The sequence below is a fragment of the Rhinopithecus roxellana genome, chromosome 8 (assembly GCF_007565055.1).
Source record: "Rhinopithecus roxellana isolate Shanxi Qingling chromosome 8, ASM756505v1, whole genome shotgun sequence".
NCBI lineage: Eukaryota > Metazoa > Chordata > Mammalia > Primates > Cercopithecidae > Rhinopithecus > Rhinopithecus roxellana.
Window position 1 is genome coordinate 53180777 of NC_044556.1, and position 16073 is coordinate 53196849.

The 16073-nt window shown below is 34.1% G+C and overlaps 1 protein-coding gene across 1 annotated transcript in view; it reads right to left on the reverse strand.

Moving 5' to 3' along the window:
* MAN1A2 (mannosidase alpha class 1A member 2) overlaps positions 1–16073 on the reverse strand; it is a 176936-nt gene that overhangs the window by 36949 nt on the left and 123914 nt on the right. The window contains exons 9-10 of the mRNA XM_010374015.2: positions 5549–5664; positions 1602–1821 (exon numbers count right to left, since the gene is read on the reverse strand). Coding sequence (XP_010372317.1) covers positions 1602–1821; positions 5549–5664 — 336 coding nt within the window. The remainder of the gene's footprint in view (positions 1–1601; positions 1822–5548; positions 5665–16073) is intronic.

The window sequence follows — 16073 nt, forward strand, 5'->3', positions numbered from 1 at the left end:
ATATCTTGTTCATACTTTAATCTATAAGCATCTAGCATAATACTTGGCATATAATGGCTGTTCCCTATTTCATGGAGTAAATATTTAATTATAATAACTATGATATACCATATTTTAGTATGTATGCTATATGAAATTCAATTATTTTAGGTCTATTATTTGATTTTTGGTCAAAATCTGTCAAATAACAATCCTTATTCTCGTGGATCCTAATATAAAATTGAATATCCATCCTGGTCCTCAATGTTTTACTAATTTTAGCTATATTTTAAGTGCATAATTGACATTTTATATCAACACAATAATTTAATTTAGCCTCTATGAATATCCATCCTGGTCCTCAATGTTTTACTAATGTTTTAGCTATATTTTAAGTGACATTCTATATCAACATGATAATTTAATTTAGCCTCTATTTCAAACTCAGATCACTGCCGTTATACGTATTACACACCAACACTTAAACTACCCTGAAATAACACTACTTCACTGTCCTCTTGACTTATATTCTTTCAAGAAACGGAACCCTTGATTTAGTTAACGAGAAAACTGAAGAATCAATTTTGCCATAAGTTAATAATTCCTTACTGTATAAAAATAACTTGACAGATTTATGAACTAGTATAAATTTTAGGTAAATCATATTTGTTTCATGGTATCTGATGATAAAGTAACCCTAAAACAGAAATTGTTGTTTGATAAAATTAATGATTTGCTTCTGAAATCAAATAAAAATTTCTAGTTTTTTGGCTTTCAGGGAGCTCATTATCCATTACCTCATATAGAAACTCATGTTTTTAAAGCCAGAGAAAATCTTGGAAGGTCTAGTCCAGTGTTTTTCAGCCCCCTTTTCATTACTGCACCCCTAAGAAGCGTTTTGCCTTTTTAAAAAAAGTCTAATTGACTTCTCCCTCCATAAAATTTTAATACCAAATATATACTGTGTATGACTATATGTATATCTGTGCTTTATACACAAAGAGTAAAAATTTTTTCAGCCCCAATCAAGCCAATTTTTGTCACCATTTAAGAATCATCTCCTTTTCTAAGTAAGGACACTGAAGTTCAGAAAATATTTGCCCAATGCAATGTCAGAGGATCTTTTTAGTTAAAGCCATAAACAATTCCAAAAACTATTGGTGAACTAATTGAAAAACTACTAGTTAGCCAGATACCAATAAAGATAAATACTATTATCTTTTGGTTATTCTTTTTATCACAAGAGGATAGGCAAGGCAATGTAACTGAAATCAGTCAATTTTATGTTCAAGTAACTGTTTTTACAGAAGCTGAAATGGCAAAAATAGATTCTTATATTAAAATAAATGTTATTCCATTTATTCCCAAATACCCCACAATTCTTGTCTTTAAAACGATTACTTCAAAATCTTTAACAGAAACAGCAGCAGAATTCAGAATTTAAAAAATAATGCAGAGACACATTTCCAGAATTAAAATTCAAGTTTTTAAGAAAATGATTTGCCATGTTGGTGTAAACTATTTGGAAGTAACAAGCGCCTATATATTCTTCTTATTGCTAAATACATTTTTAACTTAGAGATTATTTTGGACTATATAATTAGCCTTATTAATATTCTTACCAGTTCTGTCATATGACTCATGACAAGTACGTGCAATTTCTGCCCCCAGTTCTAAATAATGACCAGCTTTATCTGTTCTGGAACCATCCGCTCCCAGTGCAAACATTCCCCCAGCAAAGCAGGCCAAATGCCCCATCTTTTTTTCCAAGTGCCCATTCTTCCATTCTCCAATAAAGACAAGACCTCCACGAGATTTCTTAATAAGATGTTTTTCTATAGCCTATAGGAAAGAAAAGATATTCAAAATTTTAGATGCAAACTATTAAGTGTTCAAACTTACTATATCCTTCTGGCCATTATAAAACCTGGGTAACATGATAGTCTATAAAGTAGTAACTTTCCCAAACTAAGAGACTTAATTAATAGTAAGTGTTGGAGTGGGGGATCAAACTGCATATAATCTGGAACAAATACCTGAATCACTACCATAATAAGACAGCGTGGAAGAGGAGAGACTTGGCCTAAAGATTACCTTCTACATAGTATTATCTTTAGTCCCTTACTTCTCAGACTTATGCATTTGTTTTGGATGCGTTGTCATGGATAAGAGAAGCCATATTATAAACATTGTCTATCTTCCTGGAATATAAATTTTACTCAAAAGATGTGGGAATGGTGAGAGAAACAGTCTATACTAAACTTGAGTATATCAGAGTATAACAATCACATTTCATTTTTAAAATGAGATTTTCAAGAGCTTTGCTCCTTTGGAACATGTTCTTAGACTTTGCTGAGATGAGCTATTTTCTACCTTTAGAGGTATTTCTATGGAAAAGTATAAGCAATGGCCATTAACTCAGTTTTCTTTAGTAGAAACTATTTTGTATGATTAGTGGTTAACTTTTCTTTCTGACAAAAAGGAATATTTTTATTGTCAGTTGTTTGCTGACAAGTTTAATAACAATCAGGCTTGGAAAATTTTACTCTATATTCTCTGTAATAATAATGTGAGTTTAGGCCAGGTGCGGTGGCTCAAGCCTGTAATCCCAGCACTTTGGGAGGCCAAGACGGGCGAATCACGAGGTCAGGAGATCGAGACCATCCTGGCTAACACGGTGAAAACCCGTCTCTACTAAAAAAAATACAAAAAACTAGCCAGGCGAGGTGGCAGGCGCCTGTAGTCCCAGCTACTTGGGAAGCTGAGGCAGGAGAACGGCGTAAACCCGGGAGGCGGAGCTTGCAGTGAGCTGAGATCTGGCCACTGCACTCCAGCCTGGGCAACAGAGCGAGACTCCGTCTCAAAAATAAATAAATAAATAAATAAATAAATAAATAAATAAATAAATAAATAATGTCAGTTTTACAGAACTGGAGTGACTATGTCTTACTGATCACCTATATTCCAGAAGGCATATAATGTAGTGTGCACTCAATACATGTTTAATTATTAAGTAATAAGTTTTTGTCATTGTTTTAACCATAGCACTCTGAAGCACAAGTAAAGTTTTTTGAGTATGGGGTGGTATTTTTCATGTTTCTGAACCTCATGATACTAGCATGTTTTCCACATAAAAGGTATTCCAAAAATGCCTAAAGGATGGTATTCATATGTTTGTCATTTTGTCATTTCTGTTCATTATAACATAAATCTTACCATATTAAAATTAAAAGATATCCAAGTATATCCACATGGACTTACTAGAACTAAAGTAAAAGGCAGTTCATTAGAGTTTTTTTAGCCAATAATTTTAAAAGAAAGTAGAAACCAGGGATATGGATATCTGTGAGAACACGGTAAGGTAGGATGGGTATGGAATAATTTAAGTAAAATAGCTCAGAAAGACAAAGTTTAAAAATAACGTATTTCAAATCAGAATGAGTCTTAAGTGGTCATTCCTATCTCTTTCATACATTCCATATGTCATTTATTTTACAATACTCTAACAATAATTTTTGAAAATAATTAACACTGCAAAGACTGCATACTTGAGATCATGTCTCAAAGTGACAGCTGACCAACTATTAAAAAACATTTATTAGGTACCTATTCTTGACTTAATAACTAATAAAACTAATAAAAACAGGGAAAAGAAAGCAAGTACGGAAATATTTACAGAATACACAACATATAGCAGATGATTCATGAAAAATAGTGTGAATTTATAAGGTTAACTTTCAAAACAGTTATCATGCTTTCAAAGCATGTACAATTTAAAAAGCAATGACAAATATAATTTTTTTCCTTTGGAAAAAATTAAGCAAAAGTCAAAATAGTTTTAAAGAAAATTACAAGAAAACAGCAAAAATTAATTTATTATGGTATATGATACACCACATTTTCTCAAATATAATATTAAATATATTCATGCATTTATCAAATACTATTGAATACTTACTATGTTTCAAGTAACGTGCTAGATGCTGAGATAATGATAAGCAAATTAGTCTCTGCCCTCAAAGGAGGCCACAGTCTAGTGGGAATTACTAAGAGCTATTTTTAACAATATGGTTCTAAGAATATTAAATTCTTCCCAGATAATAACCTATCTGGATCATAAAACTTTCTAGGTTTAAATTTTAATAAAAGAGAATAAAGTTCTCCTACTAAAATTTATATTCTTGGTTGTACCTTTAGTTCAATTTATTATTTAACACAATATCTCAACAAACACTTGTTGAGTACCTATAATGGGCAAAACACCGTGAGCCACATATTAAGTTCAACTCCTGCACATTTTTTAAAAACAATTATAGCAAATTAGGTGCCTAAAGAGTAGGGATATAAAATGGATAAGATTCTTGGTTTAATGAAAAAGACAAACCAAACAAAAATTAGAACTCTGACAACTAATTACTGACTACATCAGCACAGTGTTGTTATATACAAAATACACAACTTTTAAAAAGTAATTAAAATCAGTTAATAACCTGCTAAACACTCTTACTTAACACACTTTTAACTTACTTTTCCATTTCAGTTTTTTCTTATAAATACTCCATATAAATTCTTCCTAGAATGAATCTTGTTCCAATTATAAACTGTCACAATATCATGGTATGAAGTCATTTAAATATGAAACAATATAAGACAGTGGTTAAAAGCACTGGCTCAGCAGCCAGATTGTTCAGTTCCAGGCCCCATCAATTACCAGCTACGCAACCTTCAGCAAGTTACTTTAACTTCATTGTTCCTTAAGGTCCTCATGTGTAAAATGGTGATAATGATTAAATGATCTCATACATGTAAGAAGGGTTAGAACAGTGCCTGGCACGTAGAAAATACTATATACGTGTGTTGTCATTAGTTAAGTATTTACCCATAAGGCTCTCAATGTATAAATTCAAAGGGGTCATTTGAAAGAAAAAATGTTTATGAAAATGTATACAAAGTCAGAAGTTTTCCAGTCTCTGCAAACATTAACTAAAAGTAAATAAAATCAATTTTCATGAATACACTAAAATAAATTCTTATTTTATTTTATTTATTGTTGACACAGAGTCTCGCTCTGTCACCCAGACTGGAGTGCAATGATGAGACCTCAGCTCACTGCAACCTCCACCTCCCAGGTTCAAGTGATTCTACCGCCGCAGCCTCCCAAGTAGCTGGGACTACAGGCATGCACCACCATGCCCAGCTGATTTTTGTATTTTAAGCAGAGATGGGTTTTCACCACGTTGGCCAGGCTGGTCTTGAACTCCCGACCTCAAATGATCTGCCTACCCCGGCCTCCCAAAGTGCTGAGATTACAGGTGTGAGCCACTGCACCCGGCCTACAATAAATTCTTTCTTCAAAAATGTCTTTAAAATGCCACAAATAAAAGAAGACTTAATATGAGGCTTTTCTATTAAAATAGTAGCAAACTCTATAGTGAATGCATATAATAAAATGCTTATACATATTTACTGAATGTCTATAACAAAATGGTTATAAGATAGTCATCTAGTCACTACCAAATACACTGTACGTTCAATCTGTTAAGCAGAAAAATGTTCTGGAAATAATCACCTCAATAGCATCATCATACATCTTTCTTGCCTCATGGTCTGTTTTATCTGACATCAACCACGCTTTCAGTAAGTATTCATAAAAACTGTCTCCCAGACCGCCGACAGATGTATGGTCTGTAACAAAGGAGAAAACAGAAGGATAGAGGTAAAGGCAAGGGAAGACAAGACAAATAAAGCAATATTTTCAATTATAATGACTCTGTTACAGGTCAATAATTTTAAAATCACACTGACAAGCCCATTTCCAACACACTTCAAATTTAGTCCCATAAGCGTACACATAATCACTTTCCTCTATATGTGTACCGAATTTTCTAGAAAATCTTTTTTCTCTGGATGTGGTGATTCACGTACTTAGTAGTCTTTTTCTTGAATTAGTTTGTACACTGTCATAGAGCCAAACTTTTCCAGAATTGATAATTACCTTTTATATATTAATAGCTTTAAATAAATAAGTTATGACTAAATATGAAAGCTCGACTTAAATCTGATGTTAAGCAAGAAGAGCTTACTCTTAAGACATGTTCCTATACAATGGTTAATGGTAATTCCTAAGCCAAAGATAATAAATTAAAATACAACTACAAAAAGAAAAAACACCCAAGAATTCCTTTATAGTATCACCTTGCATAACATAAATAGCTGTTGACTTCCTACCCTTGATTACTATTTATACAAATTTTAGTACACACAGGCATACCTCAGAGATACAGAAAGTTTGTTTACAGACTACTGCAATGTAGCAAATATTGCAACAAAGTGAGTCACAGAAACTTTTTGGTTTCCCAGTAGGTATAAAAGTTGTGCTGACAGCATTGTGTTTAAATAAACAATGTTCATATCTTAATTTTAAAAATACTTTATTGCTAAAAATGCAAATGATCATCTGATGCTTTCAGCAAGTCACATTCTTTTTGCTGGTGGAGGGTCTTGCCTTGATGATGGCTGCTGACTCATCAGGGTGGTGGCTGCTGAAGGCTGGGGTGGCTGGGTCAATGTCTTAAAATGAAGACAACAATAAAGTCTGCTGTATTGATTTGATTCTTCCTGTTTCAGTTCTGTGTAAGACAAAAGATCTCTCTGTAGCATGTGATGCTGTTTGACAGCATTTTGTCCACAGCAAAAATTCTTTCAAACTTGGAGTCCACTCTCATATCCTGACACTCCTTAACAACTAAGTTTACGTAGTATTCTAAATCCTTATTGTCATTTTGACAATGTTTCATAGCATCTTCACCAAGAGTAGATTCTATCTCAAGACCACTTTCTTTGCTCATCTGTAAGAAGCAACTCCTCATCCGTTCAAGTCTTATCATAAGACTACAATAATTCGGTCCCATCTTCAGGCTCCACTTCTAATTCTAGTTCTCTTGCTATTTCCACCACATCTACAGTTACTTCCTCCACTTAAGCTTGAACCCCTCAAAATCACCCATGAGGACTGGAACAAATTCTTCCAAACTCCTGTTAATGTTGATACTTTGACCTCCTCCCATGAACCACAAATGTTCTTAATGGTATCTAGAATAGTGACTCCTTTCTAGAAGGTTTTCCATTTACTTTGCTGAGATCTGTCAGAAGAATCACTATCCATGGCAGCTATAGCCTTACAAAATGCAATCCTTAAATAACAAGACTTGAGAGTCTTACTCATTCTTTGACCCATGGGCTGCAAAATGGATGTTGTTAGCAGGCATGAAACCAACATTAATATCCTTGGGCACCTTCACCACAGAAAATGGGTGACCAGGTGCACTGTCAATGAGCAGCAATATTTTGAAAGAGATCTTTTTTGCTTAGCAGTTCCCAACAGTGGACTTAAAATATTCAGTAAACTCTGCCATCAACAGATGTGCTCTCATCTGAACTTTGTTGTTCCATTACAGACCACACAGGGAGTAGATGCAGCAAAATTCTTAAAGGCCCTAGGATTTTCAGAATGGTAAATGAGCACTGGCTTCAACTTAAAATCAACAGCTGCATTAGCCCCCAACATTAGCCTGTCCTTGAAAGCCAAGCACTGACTTCTCTTTAGCTATGAGATGGCATCTTCTTCCAGTAGAAACCTGTTTCATCTACATTGAAAATCTGTTGTTTATTGTAGCCGCCTTCATCAATTAATTTAGTTAGATCTTCAGGATCACGTGCTGCAGTTTTTACATAAGCACTTGCTGCCTCACCTGTCACTTTTATGTTTTGGAGGCAGCTTCCTTCTTTAAACTTCATAAACCAACCTCTGTAAGCTTCAAACTCTTCTCCTGATGCTTCCTCACCTCTCTTAGCATTCACAGAATTGAAGAGAGTTAGGGCCTTGCTCTGGATGAGGTTTTGGATTCAGGGAATGTTGTAGATGGTTTGATCTTCTACCCAGACCATTCAGACTTTTCCCATGTCTGCAATATGGCCATTTTGTTTCCTCATTATTCATGTGCTCACTGGCATAGCACTTTTAATTTCCTTCAAGAACTTTTCCTTTCCTTTCACAATCTGCCTAACTGGTGCAAGAGGCTTAGCCTTTGGACTCTCTCGGCTTTTGATATGCCTTCCTCACTAAGCTTAATTATATCTAGCTTTTGACGTAAAGTGAGAGACATTTGACTCTTTTACTCGGAATAGTTAGAGGCCATTGAAGGATTAATATTGATGCATACTAGGTGTACATTGTAGGGTTATTAATTGGCCTTATATTAATATTGTTGTTTCAAAGAACAGGGAGGCCAAAGGAGAGAGACAGGGAAATGGCCAGTTGGTCGAGCAGTCAGAACATACACAACATAATTTATTAAGTTTGTCATTTTCTATGGGTGCTGTTCATGCTGCCCAAAACAATTACAATATTAATATCAAAGATCACTGATTACAGATCACTATAACAGACATAATACTAAGGAAAAAATTTGAAATATTGCAAGAATTACCAAAATGTGACCCAGAGACACAAAGCAAACACATGCTGTCCAAAAAACGATGCTGACGGATTTGCTCAGCACAGGGTTATCACAGATCTGTAATCTGCAAACACACACACCAACCCTGCAATATCTGTGAAGAGCAGTAAAGCAAAGCATAGAGCTAAGCATATAAACATATGGGTGTGCCTATATTTGTCTGTCCTAGATATACTCTTACTTCATCCCACCTATACTTTTAAACCTATCCAGTTGAACACTACAGCAGCAACCAAGGCAACCACACTCTTTTATCCTTGACTTTCAACAAACCCTGTCCTATATCGTTGACCACTGCTTCAAAACTGACATCCTCCTCTCTGCATTTAAAAAAAAAAAAAGTACATTCTTATAACCCTCATTCATTCATATAGTACTATCCCTGGTTTTTAAATTGGTGAGGAAAAGATAGATTATTCAGTGGTTTATGGCAAAAACTGGCTATCCATTTTGGGGAAAAAAGCTTACTAATATTCATATATTTAGCTCACGAAATACATTTGTGGATGATTAATGATTTAAAAGTAAAATGCAAAAGAGTAAGTTTCCAGAACAAAATATAAGAATATATCTGGTCTTCCTAAGTAAATGATCTTAAGAAAATACAAAATGAAGGAGTCATAAAGGAAAAATGGATAGCTTCATAAGGTAAAGCTAAAAGACAAATAAATCTAAAAGACAAGAAATTGGAGAAGAAATTTGCAACATACATAATAAGAAAAGGATTACTCTCATAAACGACGACTCCTGACAAATAAGGAAAATTACAATAGAGTACACACAATTAACAAAAAAAGAAACATCAATTGATAATTAACATAAGAAAGAATGCCCAATTTCACTAGTGATCAGAGAAAGGCAAATTAAAACAGTGAGATTCCATCTTTGTCTATTAGATCAGCAAACATTTTAAAAGATTTGTAATATTCAATGTTGGCAAGATTATCGTTCCCAGTTGCTGAAATTGAAGGACAATTTTGCGGTAGCTAACAAAATTTAACCTAGGAATTGTAATTCTGGAATTATCCTATAACAATATTTGCAGAAATATACAAATATAGATGTAAAAAAAGTTAATCAGAATTATTTTCATTAGTAAAAAACTAAAGATAACCTGAAATGTTTAGGGAGGAGGCTAAGTTACGATATAAACATATTATGGAGGATTGCACAATCATTAAAGAGAATAAGGGTGAGTCTATAATCTGACACTAAAAGATATCTATTATATGCTGTTGAGTTGTGGAGGTGCAGCAAGTTTCAGAATTATATATATAGTTTGATACTTCTCAAAATGTGTGTTTAAAGAATGTTGGTGTATACATAGAAAAGATTTTATCTCAAACTCCTGGACTCAAGCAATGCTCTAAGGAAGGAGACCTTCAATTTTAACTTTAGACACTTATAATTATCTAAATACCTGTAACTTATATAATCAAAAACCATCTTTTGTTGTAGAAAGTAACAAATGGGGGAAAAGAGCTATCATTCACCTTAGGCAATATGTCTGCTAATACTCCCATAATTCACTTTCACCTCATCTCAAATGCTATTACTTCTCACTTCTTTTTTTTTATTTAATGCTAAGTATATAATTTTGATGTCTACACATGTATATACCAACAAAGCCACTACTAAGATAAAACTATAGAACATTTCTGGCATCATAAAAGTTTTCCTAATGTGGCCTTCACAGTCAATACCAAATGATACCATTTTTTTCTAATTTCTATTATCACCATAAATTTGTTTTGCCAGGTTTTCAAATTTATATAAAATGGCCATTTGCAGCCAGGTGTGGTGGCTCACACCTGTAATCCCAGCACTTTGGGAGGCTGAGGTGATAGGATCACTTGAGGTCAGGGGTTCCAGACCAGCCTGGCCAACATGGTGAAACCCCATCTCTACTAAAAATACAAAAATTAGCCAGGCATGGTGGTGCACGCCTGTAATCCCAGCCACTCGGGAGGCTGAGGCATGAGAATACCTTGAATCCGGGAGGCAGAGGTTGCAGTGAGCCGAGACTGCAACACTGCACTCTAGTATGGGCAATAAAGTGAGACTCTGTCTCAAGAAAAAAAAAAAAAAAAAAAAAAAAAAAAAGCCATTTGCTTTCAACTAAGATTAGTTTAATGATATTCTTTATTTTGCATCTAAATATCTAAAAGGACACCTCTGCTTTATGAAAGCTTCCTGAGTATCAAAGATTAAGTGGCCGGGTATTATAGAAGTCACTTGGAGGAGTAGAAGACAGGGCAATAATAAGATGTCTTACTCTACATTTCAGATAGCACAAGAAATTCACAATTAAATTTTGAATAGCTTTCCATACTCATCATACTTACATTTAATAAGTTTATAATGATGGATTTATATAATATAGTTAGAAGCCAAATTAATTCTAACAAATTGACACATTTTATAATCACAAAAAATCATAAAAGTTAACATATAACTTGTAAAATATTAAAATACCGAAATGAAGAGATAGGGAGAGTTCCTTATACTTAATGGGCATTTGGGATGGGGTAAAGGTTAGTGGTACCTTTTGGGCACATTTTTTGGTAATGTACAAGAGAGCAGTGATTTTACATTTGAAGAGGAACTATTTTAAAACATTTATGTATCAAAACAACTATGACAAAATATTCCCATCAATATTACAACCTCAATTTTGCGGTTAAGTCAAAATGTATTCACTCATTCAGTGACATTACCATCTTATCAGCTGCCCAGTCTTTTCTTAGACATCAACTGTGTAAAATCATGCTGCATTTTGGTTGTCCTTATGTTTTAACTATGACTTTCTTGTATAGCTTTTCGTTTTCTCCAGATTTTCTAACTGGTTTCCTATTGTGTCCCATCACTTTCCCTAATCATTTATTGTATCCTAGCCTATCAACCATGTTACTTATACTGAGTCACCCCTCGCTCCTTACTACCCTAGAGACCTTCCTCCCAATCTGGTCATTTACTAGGCATACTCCACAGCTGTCATCTTGTCACTTCTCTTTTCTTGCTTTCCAGAGTTATGCCTATTGCTTCTTCAGTCCTATATCTTTGTCTATACCTGTTTTACTGAATCACATTCTGAAATAACTTCCCACAAAAGAGTGTGTGGGATGTAAACCTTTTCATCTGAAAATGTCATTGTTATGCTCTCTCATTTAATTTTATTTCATATGGGTATCAAATTCAAGGTTGGAAATAATTTTCCCCCAGAGCTTCTTGAAAGTACCATTCCAATACCTTCTAACATCCAGTATAATTGATAAGATATCTGATGTTATTTTTTAATAGGCTTAATATGTTCCCAATCTTACTTCCTCACACTCAGGTCTCTTCTCCGAGGTTGATAATCTTCACTTAAACATTGATTAAATTTAGGTACAGTCTTTTTTTATTTGTTTGTTCTGACAGTCATTGTGCTAGGCACTTTTCAGACTAAAGATCAGTATTTTTCAGCTCTGAGAAAAAAACTTTCTATTTCTTTGATATTTTCTGTATTCCACTTTTTCAGTTATTTCCTCTGAAATGCTCATTAATTGGAAATTGAACCTCCTGGACTGAGTTTCTATTATTCTCTTCTCTCAAATTTTAGTCTTTTAGTCTTCCTGTATATTCCAGGAACTTTATTAAATCAATTTTATCTTTAGTCTCGTCACTGAAGCTTTAATGTCAGCAATCATACTTTTAATCTGAACTTTTTTCATTCTCTAATTGCTTCCTTTTCACAGTATCCTATTTTTATTCTATGAATATACCTCCTCCAAGTTATTTGACTCAAACGGAGAATTAAAAATGTTTATAGAATTGTCTGTCTCCTGTGGGATCCCTTTTTTGACTATAAATATTTTTTACTGTGAAATTTAACATGTATACAGAAAAGCATATAAAACAGAAATGTTCTCCTTATTATACAGAACATTTGTATAACCCACAGTCAGAACAATACCTTCCATGTATCCCACAAAATCATAATTCCCACCCACCAAAAAAGTAACCAATATCTTAACTTTTGGGGTAACTACTTCTTGGAATTTTTAATACATTTACCATCTGATACCCTCTCCCAATTACTATGAGCTTATTTTGCCTATTGGTATATGTAATATATTAATTAAATGTAACTGTATTCTCACGTCCAGCTTCTATAGTTCAAGATTCAACCATGTTGTTACATGTAACTGTGTATCATTTATTTGCATTTCTGTATGATATCCCACTGTAGCAGTCAACCATTATTTAATTATCTATGCTTAAGAATAAAGTTCTGGGTAGCTAATGTGGGTTTCCTCTATTGAATAGCAGCTATTCCTCCACGGAGTAGACCTAATTGTCACTAATTCTATCCTGAGTGGGGATACTGACTGGATGCTTTCTATGTAGAATGCTTTGACGAAGGATGGGCTAACTGGTAGGCTTTGTTTCAGAATCAGGAATGGATAGTGTGGGACTGTGGACCTGGTTAAATTTCAGAATGAAGGGAGACTTTATTTTGCGAAACAAACATCCATGTTGAAAGCTTTAACTTCCCTCAATGAAATCATGAGATTTTTAAAAAGAGAGAGCTGTATAGTTATTCCTAGTGGTAAATACCAGGGATGGAGGTGGCACATAAGGATTTCAGGTAGAGTCCCTGTTCCATATAATGACCTTGAATAAATATCTGGGTTTTGTTGTACTTTTCATATATTTGTTTATTTGTATTGATTGTTTATGAACCCAAAATCTCTCTGGGATTCCATCAGTTACCTTTCCTGTAGTCCCTCTGTAGCCATTCCCAGCCATCTATGTTCTGCAAATTTGTTGAAATATATTGTCCATTATTACCTCCCCCTTGCCTTCAAATCTTTTTATTAGTATGACTTTATGCCTATCTATAAATATTTCTCTACTTTCATTTCATTATGGTCTCAAGAAAGATGACTGGCCACAGTGGTGATGTTATAGTGCAATCTTCTTCCATGAAGCAGAAGTACTACTATAACTTTATCAAGTTCACTACTTCTTTGATAACTGCAATTAGTTAATACTATACATGTTTAACTCCTTATTCCTCTGTCTCATAATCTGCTCCCATTGTTTTCCTATCACAAATAAAAACCAAAGCACATGGAAGCTAAAGGAATCTTGGTTTAATTTCTGTATTTCTTTATGGTATGGAACTTGTAAGTTTATAACCACTTTGTTATTCAAGATGATTTTACATAGAAAACCTTTTTAAAATGTGTTGCACAGAAAAACCTTTTAAAAATCAAAAAACATTTATCCTTGAACACAGATTTGAACTGCCTGGGTCCACTATATGTGAATTTTTAAAAATAAATATATTGAAATGATCTTTAAGATGTGCAACAATGTGGAAAAACTCAGAAAAGTCACAAGGCCTAGAAATAGATAAAATATTAAGAAAGAGTTGAATGTGTCACGAATGAATAACAGATGTGTAGATACTAGTCTATTTTACCATTTAGTATCATGAAATCTATTATAAAAAGTTAAAATGTATCAGAACTTACATATACACAGACAAACATGGTGCCATTGATAGTCAAGAGAAATGTAAACAAATGTAAAGATGCAGTATTAAATCATAAATGTATAAGATTAATTGTAGTACATACTTTACTACTGTAATAATTTCACAGACACCTCTCGTTGCCATGCAGTGAGCTCAAGGGTTATAAATATCCACTTAAAACAACCTGTGACACTAATCATCTCCGTGTCTTCAGTAAATTGTGTATTGCAGTAAAAAGTGATTTCTCGTGGTTCTTGTGTATTTTTCATTGTGTTCGGCACAGTAGTCTAAACCTTGAATAACACCATGGAACCCATATGAAGTGCCACTAGCAATCTGAAAGTGCTCCAAAGAAGCAAAGAAAAGTCATGATATTACAAGAAAAAGTTGAACTGCTTGATTTGTACCATAGATTGAGGTTTGCCACTGTGGTTGCCACCATTTCAGACAGATTAGTCATCTTGGAAACAGACAACATAAATTTACAGCATCAATAAATAAAGTAGAGTACTGTGCATGCATTTTCTCTTCCTTATGATTTTCCTCATGACATTTTATTTTCTCTGGCTTACTTTAAGGATACAGTATATAATAAATATACAAAATATGTACTAGTTGACTATGTTATTGATAAGACTTCTGGGTCAACAATAGGCTATTAGTAGTTAACTTTTGGAGGAGTCAAAAGTCATATGTGAAGTTTTAATTACACAACGGGTTGGTAACTCTAACCCCCCTGTGTTGTTCAAGGGTCAACTGTAGTTATATAATGATTCTTTGTCAAGACGCTCTTAAAAGTTCATGCAAAATCCCACCCCATACCTGAAACACATACCAATAATAAAAGACTAAATATTAAAAATATGTAGCCATATTCGAAAACAAAGTAACATCTGCAGTCAAGAAGAAACACAAAGAAATTCATAGTGTCAAAGGCAGAAGTTTCTATTTCTTGAAAATGAAGTAAACAAAGACATCTAGGAGTTCATTTCCTCCAAGGTAGGAAAAGCATTCAAAGCACTCAGTCGTGCTGGAGACTCTGGTTATAAAAAGTTATTTTCCTGGCCGGGCGCGGTGGCTCAAGCCTGTAATCCCAGCACTTTGGGAGGACGAGACGGGCGGATCACGAGGTCAGGAGATCGAGACCATCCTGGCTAACATGGTGAAACCCCGTCTCTACTAAAAAATACAAAAAATTAGCCGGGCAAGGTGGCGGGCGCCTGTAGTCTCAGCTACTCGGGAGGCTGAGGCAGGAGAATGATGTGAACCCGGGAGGCGGAGCTTGCAGTGAGCTGAGATCCGGCCACAGCATTCCAGCCTGGGCAGCAGGGCGAGGCTCCATCTCAAAAAAATAACTCAAAAAAAGTTATTTTCCTAAACTACAAGGAAGCAGCAGAAACAGCTGCACGAGACCTAGGATAAATTGTTATATATTTTGGGAATGTGTAATGTCTTCAAGAGAAGAGAGAACTGTGATTCCAGTATAAAAACTACTAAGTTCTGAACTGACGAACCTGTGAAAGTAATAATAAAACTAAAAGTAGGGAAGAGTTAGTGAGGGGAGTCGTGAGAGAAATATACATCTTATGAAGCTCTGACTCAAGATAAGCTTGCAAATGAAAATTCCAGTGCCCATAAGAAAAACTAAAATAAGGAAAGAACTGCTAAGAAATTCAACTATACAAACAGAGAATTCACTGTATTTTTTTTTTAAATAAATAGCTTTTTTAAAAAGCAAATAATGGAGCAATCTTTTCAAAAGAAGTTTAAAATTAGTATATTTTGGTGTCCTAAGGAAACAAAGAAAATCTATAAAGCAAAACGGATAAAATTACATTGAGAAATTGGCCAATATAAAAGATTTTAATGCATCTACTTTAAAACAGATAGATCAGAAAAAAAATCAGATAATGAATCTGAAAAGTCTTACTTAATATTCTAAGAAACATGAATTAAAGAAAATTAACTCTCTGGTAAACTTCCCAGCAGACACTAATTTCACTGGCTTAAGCTTCTTTAAATGCCCTACAGTACCTAGCACAATTCTGATA